A 19,847-nucleotide genomic window follows, 5' to 3' on the forward strand; every position below is an offset into this window, starting at 1 on the left:
ATGTTTGAGGCAAGTTTTGTTATCCCCACTCTACATCAGAAAAGCAAGCCCAGATATATCAGCTGACTTGTCTAAAACAAAACTGGTAAATGAGATCTGTCTCTAGATATAGTTTGTTTCTTCTTATGTTTTTTGGGTTTGCTTTGGTTTTTTGTTTTTGAAGACAGGGTTTCTCTGTGTAGCCTTGGCTAATCTGGATTCAATTTGTAGATCAAGCTGGCCTTGATCTCACACTGATCCGCCTGCCTCCTGAGTGCTGGGATTAAAGGTGTGCACCACCAGCTATTTTCTAAATCAAAGTTTTTTAGAAAGTATGAGTTTTGAGATAAATAAGTACATGAATAAGTCAGTTTATGTTTATGAGGTTCAAAAAAAAAGTGCAGAGCTGGGCATGGTGACATACACCTATAATCCCAGCACTCAGGGAGGCAGGGGCAGGGAATCTCTGTGACTTTGAGGCCAGCATGGGCTACAAACTGATTCCAGAACAGCCAAGGCTACACAGAGAAACCCTGTGTTGAAAACAACAACAATTTAAAAAGTCAGGTGCCACCGTGCTTGCCTGTAAGCCTGGTATTGGGAAGGCTGGCTTTCTGGCCAGCCAATGTAGCCCACACTGCCATCTAAGTTCAGTTAAAAAAAAAAAAAACTGTCTCAAAAAAACAAGGTGAAGATTGATCACAAAAGACACCCCTTGATTTCTGGCCTTTATTCTGTGTGTACAAACCTGCTGTACATGTACCACACACAAATGTACACACAAGAACATATGCACATGCACACATACACACACTCAAACACACACTCTCTCTCTCTCTAAATATAACGTAGCATAGACACAATTGACAACAGTATTTTCAAATTTTACCTTTCCAGCAGTTGCAAAAAATTCTCCATCTGGTGAAAATTTCATTAAATGGACTTGGGAAGCAGTTCTGTACATTAAACAGAGAAAAATTAAGCAGCAAGGAAACATATAAAAGTAAGTTTTTTCTATGTCTGTCCTTGTTCTGAATAATGACACACAGAGACCTTTATATTTATTAAACACTTCAAGGCAAGACAGATACCTCTTTAAACCATCAGTATTGGTCTGGCCTACTTCCCAGCCACACGGTCGGTTACCTACCATCTTAATCTTAACCCTGACACCTCCTTTTTCATTTGAGTCCTGATGCCCCAGCCTCATTCCTACCTGCAACCCTCTCGCTGGGATCACAAGGCCCACCTTAATATCTCCTTCCAGCCACAACCTGTTCATAATAACAACAATGCCCAAGTCTGGACTACAACCAGATCTCTGGGTATAGAAATCAGCATTTGAATACACAGCGCATAAAAACATCATGCTAACAAAAAGGAGGTTCAAAATATCCAGTACACTCCAAATTAAACTCCAGAAGTTTCTCCTGATTACATATTTCATATTCATTTGTTAGGTGGGGTCTTATTATGTGGTTCAGGTTGGCTCTTAACTCCAGGTTAAGCAGTCCTCCTGCCTCTACCACACAGCTGAAACTGCAGAGCACTAGATACTCTAAAAGTCTTTGCTGCTGTTGTTGGGTTTTGTTTTGTTTTGTTTTTTTCTTTTTTCTTGTTTTCTGGTGTTGGGCACTGAACTCAAGGGCCTGCATATGCTAAGTACAACCTTTACTAGAAACTCTCTCCTGATCCCTAATTATTAGCATTTTCCAAAAAAGAACATTACTAAGAGAAAGTTTAAGTATAAAATACATATTTCTAACTTACATAAATACAAAGAATTCCAAGATTCAGAAGGTACAATAAGAATATTGCAAGTTTGAGGCTAATCTGGCCTACAGTGTGACTACTTCAGGCAAACTAGAGCCATACGGCAAGGCCCTGTATCAAGTTTTCAATCTGAATACCTAATTTCCAGAGCCATGCATCTCCATTACTCTAATATATATTTTTCAGGCAAAGTGTTTTTAAGTGAATTTTGCCTTATCTAGGATAATACTTACTTAATCGTGTGTGTTAATAGAAATTTAAGTAATTAAGAATTCAGTTACCTAATTTTGCCTAGCTACTTAGTGTATACTTGACTTTTCTTCTCAAGAAAATTTTGGCACATTGCCTTCCCTTCTTCATACTCATATACACTGGAAACACCCAGCATTAGCACTGCTTTCTTCTTTTTCATCCATTTTCATGCTTGGATGAATCTGTGCCAAACTGATTACCAAAACTTCTCAGTATAGTGCTATGATCAAACTTAGGGGGCATAATGGATGCTGGCCGAAAACTGAACTCTATCTCCAGCCCAAAAATTCTGCCACAATTCTTTTCCAATACAAGTAATCCCCACTATCACCATTTATATAATAAATACATATTCAAAAACATATGAAAAGGAAATAAAATCATCTATCTCATTAGCACCACAGCATTCATTCTCAGACAAACACAGTCAACCTTTTATTTCACTCCCCTTCCTACAGAAGAGAAACAAGAGAACAGGTTGGAAACAAGGCCATATTTGTATTTATATTGTAACAGCATTTACTTATTTAAAAAGGTGAACATTTCTAGTTCTAGATGCACAAGACGTGTTTATGTGTCTAAATATATAGACCTACATATTATTTCATAGGTTTATGGTTTTCCTTGGTATGCCAAATTATGATTTAAATACTAGTTCACTACTATTTTCTCATTTTTGCTGCAATAGTGATGCAATGAATACTCATACACTCTAGGGAAATCAAGGCAGGAATTTGGAGGCAGGAAGTAAAGCAGAGGCCACGGAGGAATGCTGCTTACTAGCTTGCTCCTCCTGGCTTTCTTCATTTCCTTTCTTATATACCCTAGAGGATACCGGCCCAAGGACAGTACCACCTACAGTAGACATGGCCCTCTTACAGATATTATCAACAAAGAAAATGTCCCACAGGCTTACCTAAAATGCATTCTGATCGGGGCATTTACTCGATTGAGGTTTCCTTTTCTCAGATGACTAGCTTGTATCAAGTTGACAAAAACTCAGCTGACACAGGTATTTTGCTCTTATCTCTTTCATCCAGACTGGTTGACTATGTTTCCAGCCTCCCCACTCTCACACAGAGATTATACAGTATGCTATTATGCCTGTCTTTTACATGGATATAGGGCATCCAAACTCAGTTCTTCATGCATGTACAGTAAACATTTACCCAACTTAGCCATCTCCTCAGCCTGCACACTCATTTTTATTCATCCGATTAATCTTTGGGATAATACTAAACTAAATTATAGGAATGTGCCAAGAGCAGTTGTACATGCCTATATTCCCAGCACCCAGGGGACTGAGACAGTAGGACTGTTGAGTTCAGGGCCAGCATAGCCAGACCCTTGCATTTTCCTAAAGCAGCGACTACAGCAGTCTTTCTAAAACAAAGCAAAACTCACTATTCTTACTCAATCCCTCATAAGATTCCTGGTTCCTTCACAGTAAACAAAAAAGGCAAAGGCAACTGGGCATGGTAACTGTGACAGTTTGAATGATGATGGCCTCCATAGATCATGTTTGAATACTTTGTCACCAGTTGGTCGAACTGATTGTGAAAAATTAGGTTAGATCTTGTTGGAGGAAGTCTGTCACTGAGTTCAGTCTTTGAGGTTTCAAAAGACCTGTGCCACTGCCAGTGTGTCCTCTCTGTCTCCTTTGGCAAATCAAGATGTGAGGTCTCAGGTATTCCTGCCACCATGCCTTTGTTCTGCCATCATGGACTCTAACCTTCTGAAACCATAATCAAACATAATTAAATACTTTCTTTTATAAATTGCCTTTGTAGCTGGGCAGTGGTGGCGCACGCCTTTAATCCCAGCACTTGGGAGGTAGAGGCAGGCGGATCACTGTGAGTTCGAGGCCAGCCTGGACTACAAAGTGAGTCCAGGATAGCCAAGGCTACACAGAGAAACCTTGTCTCAAAAAAAAAAACAAAAACAAAAACAAAAAACCCAACAACAACAACAACAATAAATAGCCTTTGTTGTTGTGTTCTGTCACATCAACAGAGAAGTCACTAGGATAGTCCCAGCTACTGAGGAGACTGAAGCAGGAGGATCACTTTAGTGTACAAGACCAGCCTGAGCAACATAGGAAGACACTGACTCTTCCCCAAATGTCCTCACAATTAAGTATAACAGTTCCCTTCTGTCATTCTCTGCCTTTCTCATGTCCCTCTGGCCACAAGTTAAACACTCACACATATGGAACTTTGCCCTTAGTGAAACTCATTTTCTTCAGGTTGATTCTCCAACATGACCTTCAGTTCTCTGTCATTTACCTTGCTTACTTTTTTTTCTTCTAAGTTTTTATTTCATCTAAAACATGTCATCAGTGTTTTAAGCACACCACCAATAAGGAATGTGATCAAAACTGAACTCTGAGATGTATACTACTCATCTTAAGCTTCAGACTCTGATCTCGGGCTTTTCTTTTTAATAAAAAACAGTATCAAATCGACAGTTATCACACCTATTCTTAGTTATTATTACATTCTCGGGACTTCAACAGTCTTCCCTCCCTTCTTGCAAATGTACAAAGTACATTTTATGTTCTCACTTTCATGGAAGCCTTTTAATACATGTATATGACAGGATGAGCCCCTCTCTCTCCTTTAATATGTGAACAGCAATGGCAAAACAAAGGCATGGTGGCAAGAGCAGCTGCAAGTTCTCATCTTGATATGCAAATATGAGGCAGAGAGTGCACAAAAGCAAAGCCCAGCTCTTTCTAAAATCATATTTATGCAGAATTCTATTCTCCTTCCACTTAACATGTTTAGCCAAGCATGGTGGTGCACATTTTTAATCCCAGCCCTTGGGGAGGTGGAGGCAGGTGGATCTCTGGCAAGGCCAGCCTGGTCTACAAAGAGAGTCCAACACAGCCAAGGCCTGTCTTGAAAAAACAAAAAATAAAACAAAACATGTTTATACCCATGACATCTCCTCTTCAAATTCAGTATAGGTCTTTCAATTTGACACCTGATAACATTCTATTATTACTTCATATAAAACTGAATAGGAAGAAATCCAATTCACATCCTGTTATTTCAGTTTTCCTGTCTAACACTGAACTTGTCTCTAATTGTTCAATACAACATTCAAACAATTTTACAGATGCCTGGTACATGACAGGCAACCAACAAATATCTGTTCAATGATGGAAACCTGAAAACGCCAACTAAAGTATACAAAAACTAAGCCTACTGAGTCATACTTACAAATTTTGAGGAAAAAAATAGTAATAATTTAGGGTCCTTATCAACAGTTTATAATACACGTCTTATTCTGAATATCCACTATTAATAAACATTACTCATACTTTTATTTCTGGACATTTCATATTTTTTATTTAGACATAAGTCAATCAACTATTAAAATGTCTATACATACTGCAACTTAAAGTTCTCTTTTCACATCTTCATAACCCACTTCTGTTAATATGTGATATATTCTTTTCTGACTCATCTTATTTTTTTAAAAGAGCATTAACCCTCAAGTTTTTATTTTCTTAGAGAAATGTTTTATTTGTATAGTCAAATCTATTAATTTTTCCCTCTCTTTCAATTTCTAGCTTTGATGTCATACTTAGAAAATATATTTCCCTCCTTCCAAACATCATTCATTATACTTGTCCAACAGCAACATGAAATAAATGGCAAGTAGGTATGTGGAAGTTGTAGGGCAACTTGGAGGATCCATCCTCTCCTTTCACCACATGGGTTCAGGGACTGAACTTAGGATGTTAGGTTTTATGGCAAGTATCTATGGAGTGAACCATCTCACTTGTATAATTCAGTCTATGACTATGTATAATTTAATCTAACCCTTAATGTCTGTTCACAGTAAATAGACTAAAAACTCATGTATAGAACCAACTTATAAAATAAAAAAATACAGGACAGTTTTACCAGTAAAACTCTCTGTTAATTGCTTACTTGCAATGCCACATGCAAATCCAATCTCCAAAATTAAGATCTGTTTTATCTGGATTTTCATCTTCAGTTTGCTTCCTTGAGTTAGTATTACACCAAAGCTGCAGACAGCTGGAACCAGTTAAAAGACGATTACCTAAAGAAATATGCATATATATAATTCATCATTTATTACGTAGGTTGTTAACACAGCTAAGATGCATATTCAATAATTTTTATAATACTATAAAGTATAATAAAGTTTCTAAAAAGAAACTGCAAAAGAATAAATAGTTTGGCACTGGCTAGATGACTCAGTGGGTTGAGGCATTTGACTGATGACCTGAGCTCTATTCCTATTCCCAGGACCCTCATGATGGAAGGGTAGAACCAACTCCTTCAAGTTGTCCTCTGACCCCCATATACGGACCTCAGCATGCATACACCAATGCATACATACATGTAATAAATAAGTAATATAATTTTAATAAAGATATATAGGTATTAAAAAGAGCTTGGATCTGTCAACATCCTGCTATATATAGGAGGGAATGATTCCATGAATCCCTACTTTTCCTTTGAAGATTATGAAGAGATAATGGTAGCTGGGGGTAGGAGACAATGAGAAACCACCATTCCTGATTATCTACAGTTATCACTTCTGAGAGAAAAGGACAGTTTATTTTGTGTTATAGCTAATGGTAGAGACCTCATACTCTTAGAAATAATCTCTCACTCAGGACTCAGGATCCTGTAAGAAACCCTAATAAAATTAAATGAGAAATAAAAGGAGGGAGGGAGTGAAGGAGCAACAAGGGGAGACAAGAAGGGAAGGAAGAAAAAGAGGAAGTGCAAAGAAAAACAAAAAAGAAACAAAGTGTTATTTCAGCAAAAGCACAAACTGTAGGTCAGAAATTCAGAAATCCCTGTGTCTAAGCTATTTAACTAGTCATGCAACCTGGATCTAGCTGGGCAATCTTTGACCTTCAATTTTCTTATCTGCAAATTCAGAGCTTTTTAGAGTTGCAAGGATTAACTGCGACTTGTACAAAGCCTGTAGCGAGGCTTTATATAACTTCTGCAATATAACCTTCCCACATAACCCTCCCAATATAACAAGAATCGAATCTGTTTCTCTTGTCTCTTGAATACCTGAACTCCTACTTTGTTTTGAACAAAGAATGAAACAGGAAAATCCTCTGGATAAGAAAGGCCAGGTGTTAGGAGTATATGTAGCTTAAATGTTCACTTTCAAATTTTAACCACCATGAAAAATTTACATTACCCTGCTGTAGAGAGCACATGAGAGAGACAGGCCACATAGAGAACAACGATATCCCACTATGGAATTAGCCAAAGGTTCATGTATGTGGACAAAGTCTTTCTTGGATCCTCTACAAATAAGCTACTTAAGGTAATAATACACAGATAAGAGACAAGGCATTCCCCACCACACCCTGCAGCAATTCTGACCCACAGAACTTAAGCAGGAATATTACTGTTCCTTTATGCTATAAAACATTTACTTTTATTTTGTATGTGAGTTTTTGCCTGCATATATGTCTATATACCACATCATTTAGGTCTGGAGTTACAGACAGTGATAAGCTACCATGTAGGTGTTGGGAACAGAACTGGGATCATCTGGAAGAACAATCAATTCTCTTAACTTTTAGCCATTGCTCCAGCCCCAAATTTTTTTTAATGTGAAAACATAGCATAATACAGTCTTGTCTTAGAATTAACTTTTTTTTTTCCTATTTCATCTACTGTCCCCTAATTGTTAAAGTCTATCAAAAAGTCAGGTCAAAGACTTGTCAATGAAATATTATTTTCTAGAGAGAATTATCTTTTCCCAAAAGTAATAGGTATTCTGTATATCTTTTATCCAGTCCTATCATTTACTATAGCTTGGAATCTGCCTTCATTTCAGTATAAATTATAAAAAGGCACAGTTTGCTTTAGTTATTCTTATCTTCACTATAGTCTCACAGATAAAATACATAAGAATAATAAAAAACAAAATAGTTAATCTTGTTCATTTCATTACCTGCAGGATCCCAGGTTATGTTATGTGCTATTGAGTCCAGAAAAAACTGGCCACTTTTCTGCCACTGACGATAAAATTCCTAAAATCAGAAAAGTCACATAATCATGATCAGCATCTCTTCTATCAAATGAACATGTTCATGCTTGCTGTGATTATAATAATGCAGGCATTTTTAGGAACAAATCAATTCAGTCTGCCAGCCACAGTGACGCTAACCTTTAATCCCAGTACTCAGGAAGCAGAGGCAGTCAGATTGCTGTGAGTTCAAGGCCAGCCTAGTCTACAAAGAGTCCAGGACAACCAAGGATACACAGAGAAACCTTGTCTTGAAAACAAAACAAAACAAAATAAAAAAACAAACAAAACAATTCAGTCAGGAGAAATAGGATTACATCAGCAGTTCTCAATTGCTGCAAGTCACAACCATCAGAAGACACATATTTCTGCTCGTTCAGGAACTGAGACACTGATCAGTAGCAAAATTAGAGCTACGATGTAGCAATGAAGTAATTTTATAGTTGGGGGTCCACCATAACATGAGGAATTATATTAACAGGTCACAGCATTAGGAAGGTTGAAAACGACTGAATTAGATAATAAAGAAGACTAATTAAAATAAATAAAAGAAGATTATTCAAAGCAACCCTTGTTGCTGGGATCTAAGAGCCTATTAGAATAACCAATAAATGTATTTTACATGATGTCACACCAAACATTATTTGTATTTTATTAAACTAAAGTCCAAAGCTTAATTTTAAGTGTGTGTCCAAGGATCAGCTAATTTAAATATCCTTCTCGTAATGTTTCATCTCTATCTAAGATATATTACTTCCTTAATATAAGATTTTCTTACTCTTTTAACCATCTTGTATTTGAACCTATGAATCTGTTTTTTTAAAAGTGTCACTATATAAACATATTAAAATAAGAAATACCATTACCACTTATGAGAGGGAATTTCTGGAAATTGTCCTCTGGCCTCCATAGGTGGCCTCTCCCAGCTAAATTAATGTATTAAAGCTTTAAAAGTTTAGTACTGCCAATCACTTATTACAGCAGTAAAGGCCTCTTACACTATATTAACTAGATAACGTATAGATACTAACAGAAATCATTTTGGAATCTCTTCGTGAAACTGTATGCTTATAAATGTCTAGCACAGAGGCAGATGTTTGTAAAGCCAGCACCTGGAAAGCTGAGACAGGACAATTGAGAGCACAAGGCTAATCTAGTGAGTTTTGTGCTTGTCTTGAGCTACATGGCAAGATTCTGTTTCAAAAAGAGGGGAAAAGGGTAAGGGGGAGGGGAAAGAGAAAAGGTAATTTGTAAGACACTACTGATTCAAGTAAAAGCAACCCACAAGTGATCAAGAGCTATCTATTTCTACCATTAGAACACCACTTAATTCTCTACACTTCTGATCTTTAATATATCACCCTTATAACAATTCTATTAAGAATGAATAAATGCCTGTTATTTTCAGAGTTGAGCAAAGAGAATCATAAGGTGCCCTCTAATAAAATCACATGGGAGTCCACTGTGGTGACACATGCCTTTAATCCCAGCATTCTAGAGATAGAGGCAGCAAGATCTCTGAGTTTGAGGCCAGCCTGGTCTACATAGTGAGTTCCAGGGCTACACAGAGAAATCCTGTCTCAAAAAAACAAAAAACAAATCTGTTTTTGTTTAGTTAGCTTTTAGGGCTACACAGAGAAACACTGTTTTGAAAAACTAGGAGGGGAAATAATATAGGTAAAAGCAACAGAAACAGAAATCAAGGCTACAATTTCTGGTCTTACTCATTCACTTCCCTATGCTGATGCTTTCACGTGGCTTAGGAATTGCCAGTTTAATCTTTACAGTCACTACAAAGACGTGGAAAAGAATGTGGCTCATCTGTTATATTCAAGAGTGTTAAAACAGGAAACCCAGTACATATATCCAGTATTTGTAAACTATTAGTTAATGAACTAATTTCTTATATACTTATAAAGAATATCATTACTGACCTAACAGCAAGTATAATGCATGATGTAAAAGCAAAAGTGTCCTAGAAATGTCTTAACATTTAAGTGTAAGAAAAATAAACCTATAAAAAGGCAGGAAACTTAAGACTGCTCGATAAACTAATAATAAAGAGCCACATAGGCTAAACAATAGTGTATGACAGTAGCAATAAAGTAACTTCCGCTCTTTAAGTTATTGGCTCTGTCTATTATAAAATAAAACTATGAGAAGGAAAGCAGAGCATTTTAAGCACTTAGTTGACACAATTTAGTTTAATTCAATTCCAATAAAAATGTAATTATATTTTAATATGACAACTGAACATAACAAGTATATTCAACTAGTTTACTATATGGTCACTTTAATTTTTTTAATACTAGACATTCAACTCCTAAAAGAAAAATAAATTACTAACCAAATTTTTCCCTTTTTTCGGCAGACTGACTGGTTCAAAAATTGAGATAACATTTCCATAGGATGCTGCAATCTTTTAAAAAGAAAAACAATTATAAACAGATTAACATATTTATAGATCAAAAGAACAAATGAAATTACTACTATAGTTACATTTTAAATATGCAAATACATGATTTCACTCATTAATACTTGAGAATGTTAGTTTTGAAAACCACATGTTATTAGAATCCCAGAACTGCTACCTTCTATATATGTATTTCAGATACTTCTCTATCTGCATTTATAATATATATTAACACTATCTTTCTCACAGTCATAAAACACTTAGCCTGTAGTAAACAATACTGTACACTGTAACATCAATTATATTCCTCACAGAAGAAAGCATGTAAGTATAATCTTTGCCAAATATGAAATCTGACATGATTTTAAAATGAGTTTTAGCCAGGCGTGGTGGCTCCCACCTTTAATCTCAGAACTCAGGAGGCAGATGCAGAGGGAGGATGGCTGTGAGTTCAAGGCCAGCCTGGTCTACAAAGCAAGTTCAGCACAACCAAGACTACACACAAAGAGCCTATCTCAAAAAAAAAAAAAAAAAAAAAGAAGGAATAAAGGAATAAATATACAAGTAGAGTTTAGTTTTATAGTTAAGCTTAGTTGTTTAGGGGTTAAGATGTTTTTAGGCCTAGATAGATGTTTTAAGTGGATAATGATGAGATACGATAGATACTGATAACACATTCAGAATTTTAGATTCATCAAGATAGGAAAAATACTTTCTTCAAGGCTTCCAAATACAAATAACCAAAACACTATAAATGTAAGAGTTATATAATTCCTGATTGTTTTGTGGTTTTTCTTGCTGTAGGTGGTTTATTATATATATTTGTAATACTATAAATATATTATGTTAAAAAATTATACTTTTATTTTATTACACATATATAAAACAAACTACATACAGCAGGGAGAATCATGTGACAATCACGAGAATAATGAGTTCTATACATGTTACATTCATAGTGACTTGGCCATCTGCATTCGTCCAGTTTGAAGTAAGTGTTTTTCCTGTGTTGTTGGGCCTAAATTTCCGAATGAGATTCAATATCTATCCTATCTCAGCTCTAATATCTTAACTTCTTTATCTTGATCTAAAACGATCTTATCCTCTAGCCAACTAAACTTGGTTGTAAAGCTATACTATCTTGTCTTCAATGCCCCTCAGAGACTTGAGAAGGGATGAAACTTAAATTCCTGAGTGAACCAGCAGTGTGGGTTAGCAGCTTCCAAAATATACAAATTAACTTAAGACAGTTAACTGCCTGACCAGTCACCCAATATACTTTATAACGTTGGAATGTAAAAAAATTTAATAAAAAGATTATTAAAAAAATGAAAATGAATGAAGGAATGAAGAAATAAATAGTTTTAAGGTTATCTATCTTTGGAGTTCATAACTCTGCCAACAAATAATTTAACTTCATAATAATAAAACAAGAGCAATTCTTTATGAACTCCATTAATACAATTTTTTAAATTGTTATGTTTTCTAAATTTGGGGGGGGGGGAGGGAAGGCAGGATACACGATTTGAACCAAGGGCTCTGTACATGTACCCTGCAAACGAGCTACTTATTTAACTCCTTTTTAGTTTTACTTTTTAAATCAGCAACTACCATAGGTTGAGTGAACTCCATCAAAATATCAGATATCAACTAGAAATAATGGCAGAAACCTATAACCCTAGAATTTGGAAGGATTGCAGTTTACAGATTATCCTTGGATACACAGTTGAGAGCCTATCTCAAAAACAAAACAAAATTAAACCATACAGAGAATGGAAGGAAGGAAGGAAGGAAGAAAGGAAGGAAGGAAGGAAGGAAGGAAGGAAGGAAGGAAGGAAGGAAGAAAGAAAGAAAGAAAGAAAGAAAGAGAAAGAAAATGTTCAGAGGCAGAGGCATGGTGATCTCTGGAAGTTCAAGGCCAATCTGGTCTACATAGAGTGTTTCAAGCCAGCCAGAGCTACATGGTAAAAAGTATAGACAAAAGAATGATATGTTCTAAAAGAGATGAGGCTATTACATACACAAAAAATTTAAAACAAGTATGTTAAATGAACTGAATTTATAGAATACAAATCAGCTGCACTGTGTTGAGCTGGGAAATCCTGGGTTCCAAGTATGTATGAGTTGGTTTTGAAAATATAAGTAAGTATTCATTCAATTTTAAAATGAGGGCATATTATGAACACTTTGTAAAGACTAAAAGAAACAACACATATTTACAAGTGATTCATGACCAAACTAGCTAAAAGTGTTCTTTATAACACAATAATGAACACAAGACTAAAAGTTAGGTTTGAGCCGTATTATACAATGATTCATGCCAGTGCAAACAATTTGAACTTTTCCAAGGTAATGAGAAGTTAAGAATGTTCTGAAGCTAATAAACAAAAAGAAATATACAGGTACAGTTTCTCAGAATAATTGATGGTTATACAAAGAAAACATATTATTGATAAAATTCCAGTGCTGATGTCAAGGGGTGTTTTCTTTCTTAAAGACAGTCATAAGTACCTTAGCACCACAAACTAAAAATTTTCTTCCTGATACTTTAAGGACCTGTTCATCTTTCCTTGGGCAACCTTGTGGTCTTCTACTCCTGGGAGGCCATCATATGGACGCCAAACTTTGTCCAGATACAAGATGGGCTCAGTATACTACAGCACAGAACTCCTGGACTCAAAAAGCCCTCCAGCTTCAGCCTCCAGAGTAGCTGGGACTACAGGCATGTGCCATCCTGCCTGGCTTCTTGATATTTTAGTAAAGGCTTCGATTATAGTGCCACTTGTCAATGAGGAAATTTACCTTTTATTAGTTTACTTGTAAAACCAAATGACTTCATCCTAACCTGAACAACCATAATTTAGTTTATCTTTATAAAAAGCTCTTGCTATAAGCTATCAAACTTCCAGCATTAATTAGCTTTGTGAATCAGAATGATATTAAGATAACGTTTTAATAGTAACAAAAGATTACAGAACTACAGAATTATGAGAGCAAAATTAAAAGCATGAAGAACAGAAAAACATCTCACAGAGAATCCTAAAATGAAGAACATGTATCTAACACTGTTAAGGTCTAAGCTTAGGCAGATCAAGGAAAGATATTTGTAACTATATTGAAAAGAAGGACTATAAGGTGATTAAAAAACAATGGCAGTACAACGAATAAAAAGTGAAATAGAAACACCTTTTATCGAGGGAGGGAGGGAGGAATGGGAGGAGACAAGCAAGGGGATAACAATTTAGATGTAATATAAATAAAATAAAAAAAAAGAAACCCCTTTTATAAAAAGAATCATAAGGTGTCTAGCATGTGGTAACGCCTTTAGTATCACCACTAAGGAGGCAGAGGCACACAGATCTGTGAGCTCAAGGCCAGCCTGGTCTACATAGCAAGTTCCAAACTAGCTAGACTCTGTCTCAAAACAAAACAAAAGAACAATCAATCAATCAGTCTGAAAGTCTAATCATCTATACTTACTTGGTGCTATGTTAAGATACGTATGTTGGCTAATATGACTCCTAGCAGGGCATTCCACATGACTATAGTTAAACTGATAAACAAAAACTATGTTATTCCTTTTGTATTTGCTATTACTATTTTACTTTTCATATATAGAGTCCTGACAGTTATTATTCCAGATTTTAGTTTATGTACCCTTTCTATGTTTTCCAGAAGTTACTATAGTAAATATCTGCCTACAAAGAATGCCTGCCAAATGATTTATCTTTTGAAAATAATGTTATTCGTCTCCTTTTTAAAGACGCTAACATCTTAGAAGGTCTAGTTTTATCTTAATTTTGTTTTCTAATGCCAAAAAATAAGCTTTAGATATGTTTATAGGAAATGGGTATTGTTTCTATCTCAATTAGTAGAGATTATTATACAAAAATAGAATTCCTAACTGTGTGTGATGGCTCATGTTTATAATCTCAATATTCAAGAGACAGTAGGACTGCAGTGAGTTCAAGACCAGCCTGGGCTGCACTGTGAGTTCCAGGACAAGCTAGGTTTCAGTGTGACCTTTTCTTAAATAAATAAATAAACAAACAACAACCAAAAACAGGTGGAGAGATGGCTCAGTGACTAGGAGTACTTGCTACTCTTGTAAAGGACCTAGGTCTGGTTCCAAGAACCCACATCAGGCAGCTCACAACTGCCTGTTAAGTTCAGGTCCAGATGATGCATGCAAACTGTCTTCTGGCTTCCATGGTTGCATATGCACAAGTACACACACACACACACACACACACACACAGAATCTGCATAACACTCAAGCATACACACAAAATAAAAATAAGTATTTTAAAACAACAAATAACTCAGAATTCCTGACATTCTCCAAAATTCATCTTAGCCAAAGAAATGTGTAGCTTTGTCCTTGGAAAGAAGGTCTTAACTGAATAGGAGATACATATTTCAGAAATTATTCTGACAAAAGGAAAACATACTCAAAACAAATCTGCTTGTTACCAAAAGATTACAAACCTTGCCTTGTTGCATTGAACAATCTACACAACCCACTTGAATATTTCCATGTTTGGCGCCTGGGATGATCTGTAATCTTTCGAAATTACTTCCCAGTATTACAATGTCACATCCAGATGCATAGGCCTAAAAAGGAAAATTAAAATGATAGATATTTCAAGAAAACATGTACATAATTGGCATTTAATATTGTTTAAAAGACATAAATTTTAACTGCTTCTCAGACAGCCTTTAATACAACTATTTTCTTTCCTTCCCGTATATAATTCAGCTGCAAATGAACCCCATTTGAAACCAATCATATGCACTGCTTTCATCTTCACTGACTGTTCTCATTCCTGTTTGCAACAAAATCACTTGGCTCCTGTCCTACTATTAACAATCCAATTGCTTATATCCTTGTCTCTGTTTTCAAACAAAAAAATGACTTCTAAAGTTATGTACTGCATCAAGTTATAATCCCTTCTCAAAATTTAAAGTTTCCCACTACACTTGCAACAAACCCCAACTCCTTACCATGACAGCACCCTGAGTAATTATCCTCCTATAATTTCATATCAGGCACTTCTGCCTGTTTCCTTTCCTCATCTGGTTGCCCTTTCGGTGCCCTTCCTTGTTTTCTTTTCCAATTCAAGGTGACTTATCTGACTTATTTTTTACTTTTCCCTTGTCTTTGTCTACCTCAGGGTTTCTTAAACTTTTTCCATCTGAGAAATTTATTACATGACCCAAGGTATTAAGATATATAAAATAATTATAAAAATCAAACACTTAATGATAATAAATCATAATTTTTTTTCAGAGCTGAGGACCAAACCCAGGGCCTTGCATTTGCTAGGCAAGCACTCTACCACTGAGCTAAATCCCCAACCCCTAAATCATAATTATTTTAAAACAAGTATTTGTCAGCCATAATTTTACCATTTATAAAAGGTAAAAGCAAATTTGTATTAGTGAGATGGCTATGCTTGTTTTTTATATAAAAATAAATCCCGGCTGAATATTTGATGCAAAAGAAAATAAAACATGTTATCTCATAAATTTCAGTTTACTGATACCTTCATTTTATAATCCTGAATTTTGAGAATACCATTTTGACTAAAATACATAGTACAAAATTTAGAAAAATTCCAGAAATTGTTGGACATTCTGTCCTAAAAATAAGCCAAAAAGCATTGAATGGTTTCTGGTGAAACTCAACAGTTCAAACACAAATTTTTAAATCAAATATCCTAACACTACACAATCCAAATATATACTAATCTGAATACTGTTATATTTCTTAGGACTACCTGCTCAGGCATGGCACTGACCACAATGTGCTTACGTCTTTAGATCAGTTGATTCCATGCCAAGCTCTCTGTGTCCTACTCATTGTCATAGTATTTACTACTCCCTACCTTTCTAGTTGTTTGGGATGCAATGGCAAAGGATATCATGGCCCCCATAAATAAAGAACTAGGCTATGGTTTAAAAATAAAAACATGGAGATCAGGTGGTGTTGACACATGCTTTTAACCCCAGCACTTGGGAGGCACAGGCAGGTGGATCTCTTGAGTTTGAGGTCAGCCTAATCTACATAGTGAGTTCCAGGACAGCCAAGACTGTAAAGAAAGACCTTGACTCAAAAGTTAATTAATTAATTAATAACTGCAAGAGGCATGGCTAATCTGATTAGAGACTTATACTTTAAGGCTTTAGGAAAGAGCAGTTAGCTAAATATTAAAATTTTTTCTGCATGGGCAGACAGAATTGCTTGAAGAAATGTGTAAAAGTGCTTGGACTTAAGAGAGATAAAGTACCAGGATTCCTGCTATACAAATTGGGAATAGTAAAATATAGCTCAAGTTTAAGACGGCACTTCTAGAGGGAAAGTAGCAGAAGACTAGAAACGTTTATTAAAATACCTGAAGAGGTCACCCTTATCTTAACTTGCCTTCTGCTCTGACAGTGTTAAATTGGAGATAAGCATGACTGCATTCAAGGGCATGGGTTAAGGGCTCTTTCATCTAGGTAACAGAGATAAAGACAAGTGAAGAATTCTGAAAATTATTTAAGAGGTAGACGCTACAGGATTTGCAATAATGCTGGAGGAGGTGCTGAGCATCCTACCAAACCTCAAGCTTATAAAAACAGCCACAACTTGGGGGAGGGGGAGGGGCAGCAGGGGGCAGGCCAGGTACATACCAAAGCTACACTGAGAAACCCTGTCTCAAAAAAGAAAGACAGACAGACAGACAGACAAGCCACTGGTAATGGGACTGTTGTTAAAGATAATGATATAGGAAAACAAGCCAAGCAAGACGGGAAGTAACAGTAATAAGATGCACAAATAGGAGAAACTGAGTCTAAACAATGAATTTGAGTATTAGTGGCATCTTCAAGTTAAAAATCCAAGAAGCAATTAAATGTATCAGTTTGAAAGTCTAAGACAGGCAATGAATACAGAATGGAAGACCAAGGCCGAATTATCACCCTGAAAGGTACCTTACAGAGGACACTGAGAATGAGTAGAAGGAAGAAAAGAGAAGAAAAGGGATGCAGAAGAGAAAAGGGGGAGGAAGACATAAGTGACCTATAACTAAGTTTAGGAAAAACAAGAGAATGGTGAACGGACAAATGCCAAGAGACAACATACAGTAGACACTTGTTTACTCTGGTGTGATTGTGACAACTAAAGAGACACAGGCTACAGGAAAGTATTTTTTTCTTTTAATGAAGCTTTAAGCATGTCTTAGAAATTCCAGAAAAAATATAGGTAATAAAGGACCAAGGCTCCAGATAGAAGTTGAAAAGACAAAATCAGGAGCACAAGGAAAGGGGTTAACCTGGAACACATAGGACAGAGTACATCATTCATAGTACAAAGATCCCCACAAAAAAAAAAAAAAAAAAGGATGCTGATACAGTGGCTTCTTTGGCTTGGAACTGAAAACAAGGGAGTGATCACCTGACAAACTCCAGGTGGGTGTTTATATATGGAACAGAATGTTGGGAGTGGGAGGTTTCAGAACATGAGATAAAACAAACTAGCAGATGGGTGGGTGAATTCCTGGGAAGCTTTGCAGTTCCATCTAAAGTTGGCAAATATGATTGCATTTTCCAGTTTTATTTATATTATCTAGGAGTGCTCAAAAGCCAAGAACAGAGAAACAAAGAAAAGACAAAGTGTATTGGATTTGGCTGGACTCAAAAACACAAGAAGGGCTAGGCGGTGGTGGTGGTGAATGCCTTTAATCTGGAGAGGCAGAGACACAGAGATCTCTGTGAGTTTGAGGCCAGCCTGGTCTACAGATTTGGATTCCAGGACAGCCAAGGCTACAAAGGAAAAAACCTGTCTTGAAAAAACAAAACAAAACAAAACAAACAAACAAAAAAACAAAGCAAAACAAAAAAACAAGAAAGTTAAAAGATGTTGACAACAAAGAGTATTATCAAATTAACTGATGTCAAATTACCTAAATTGTAAGGTGTAGATGTCTAAAAATAACCATGTTAAATAAATACTAAGGACAAGGTTCAAGGTCTGGTTTTCACACTCTTTAGCACAGAAGTATATGAATTCACGATCACAAGTCAACTGCAGAGAGAGCCTGCCCTTGCACGCAAGAAGCCCCAGTTTCACTCTCCAGCATTAATCTTGCTCACACACATATACACCCTACTTCAGTTCTAGGCCCCAAAGAAATAGATGTCATTTCTAAAAGAAAGAGCACACTAATTTTCTTGCTGTCATGTTTTCCTAAGTTTGTAGAAATTAGAAACAATATCATGCTTTAATTTGGAGATAGTTTTTTGTTTTCCTCTTTCTTTCTTTCTTTCTTTTTTTTTTCTTTTTTTTTTTTAAAACAGTGTTTCTCTTCATAGCCCTGGAACTCACTCTATATGGACCAGGCTGGCCTTGAACTCAGTTATCCACCTACCTCTGCCCCTCAAGTGCTTGGGCTATAGGTGGTTCATTTGGCTTGTTTTATGTTTTTGAGTATATAAATTTATACAAAGTCTGTGCTAACAAAGCAGTACTTAATATAAATTAAGTAGCATGTGAAACTTAAAGCAGTTTTATCAATATTTAAAATTCATTCAACTTCTAGGACTTATATTGCCTGTTGGGGTGATAAAAATAAAAGTAAACCGTAAGAAAAGAGTCTTAAAATGGGCTGTGAACCAGGCCTGCTGGTACAGTCGGGTAGTAATCCCAGCAGTAGTGAGGCTGGAAAGAGATGTAAATCTAAGATCAGCCTTGGCTACCTACTGTACTAGATGATAGCCTGAGCTACATAATAATACTTTGCTTCAAAAATAACAAAAGCCAGCATGATGGTGCACACCTTTCATCAGAGGTAGGAGGATCTCTGTGAGTTCAAAGCCAGCATGGTTAACACAGTGAGTTCTAGGACAGCCAGGGCTACAGACACAGATCCTATCTAAAAAACCAAAAAAAGTCAACATTAGTTTTATAGACTTTTCTGAAATAAATTATTCACAAAAACTCACCTAATGATGCTCTGACTGTAATATGGAAAGTTACCAAATAAATGCAGCTCAATGATAAAGTGGGTATTTAACATGTTTCTGGCCCTGGGTTCAATTCCCAGCACTACAAACAAACAAACAAACAATAGCAACAACACTGTTGGATTTATTAGATACACTGTCACAAAATATTCATAGATTACAACTGGTACACCAACTACTTCTGTCAGATCTATAGCCAAGCCGGAATATTGTCAGATATAATGATCCCTGTACTTGGCTGCCTGAGGTCAGGGATCAGCCTGAGCTATACAGCAAAATCCTGTCTCAAAAACAAAGAATAATTTTTTAAAAAAACAACTATAATTAGAATACTCTGTTCCCAACTAGTGAAGATCCTCAGCTGAAAGCCTTCTGACATGTA

The 19,847-nt window shown here is 36.0% G+C and overlaps 1 protein-coding gene across 4 annotated transcripts in view; it reads right to left on the reverse strand.

The window, feature by feature from the left end:
* The window catches only part of DMXL1 (Dmx like 1), a 131,949-nt gene that overhangs the window by 107,035 nt on the left and 5,067 nt on the right, over nucleotides 1-19,847 (reverse strand). For all 4 annotated transcript variants that reach the window (XM_084779742.1, XM_084779739.1, XM_084779741.1 and 1 more), the window contains exons 2-6: nucleotides 14,948-15,073; nucleotides 10,394-10,465; nucleotides 7,972-8,050; nucleotides 5,946-6,078; nucleotides 869-935 (exon numbers count right to left, since the gene is read on the reverse strand). In XM_084779742.1, coding sequence (XP_084635868.1) covers nucleotides 869-935; nucleotides 5,946-6,078; nucleotides 7,972-8,050; nucleotides 10,394-10,465; nucleotides 14,948-15,073 — 477 coding nt within the window. The remainder of the gene's footprint in view (nucleotides 1-868; nucleotides 936-5,945; nucleotides 6,079-7,971; nucleotides 8,051-10,393; nucleotides 10,466-14,947; nucleotides 15,074-19,847) is intronic.

The sequence above is a fragment of the Acomys minous genome (genome assembly GCF_964271855.1).
Source record: "Acomys minous genome assembly, chromosome: 4".
Lineage (NCBI taxonomy): Eukaryota > Metazoa > Chordata > Mammalia > Rodentia > Muridae > Acomys > Acomys minous.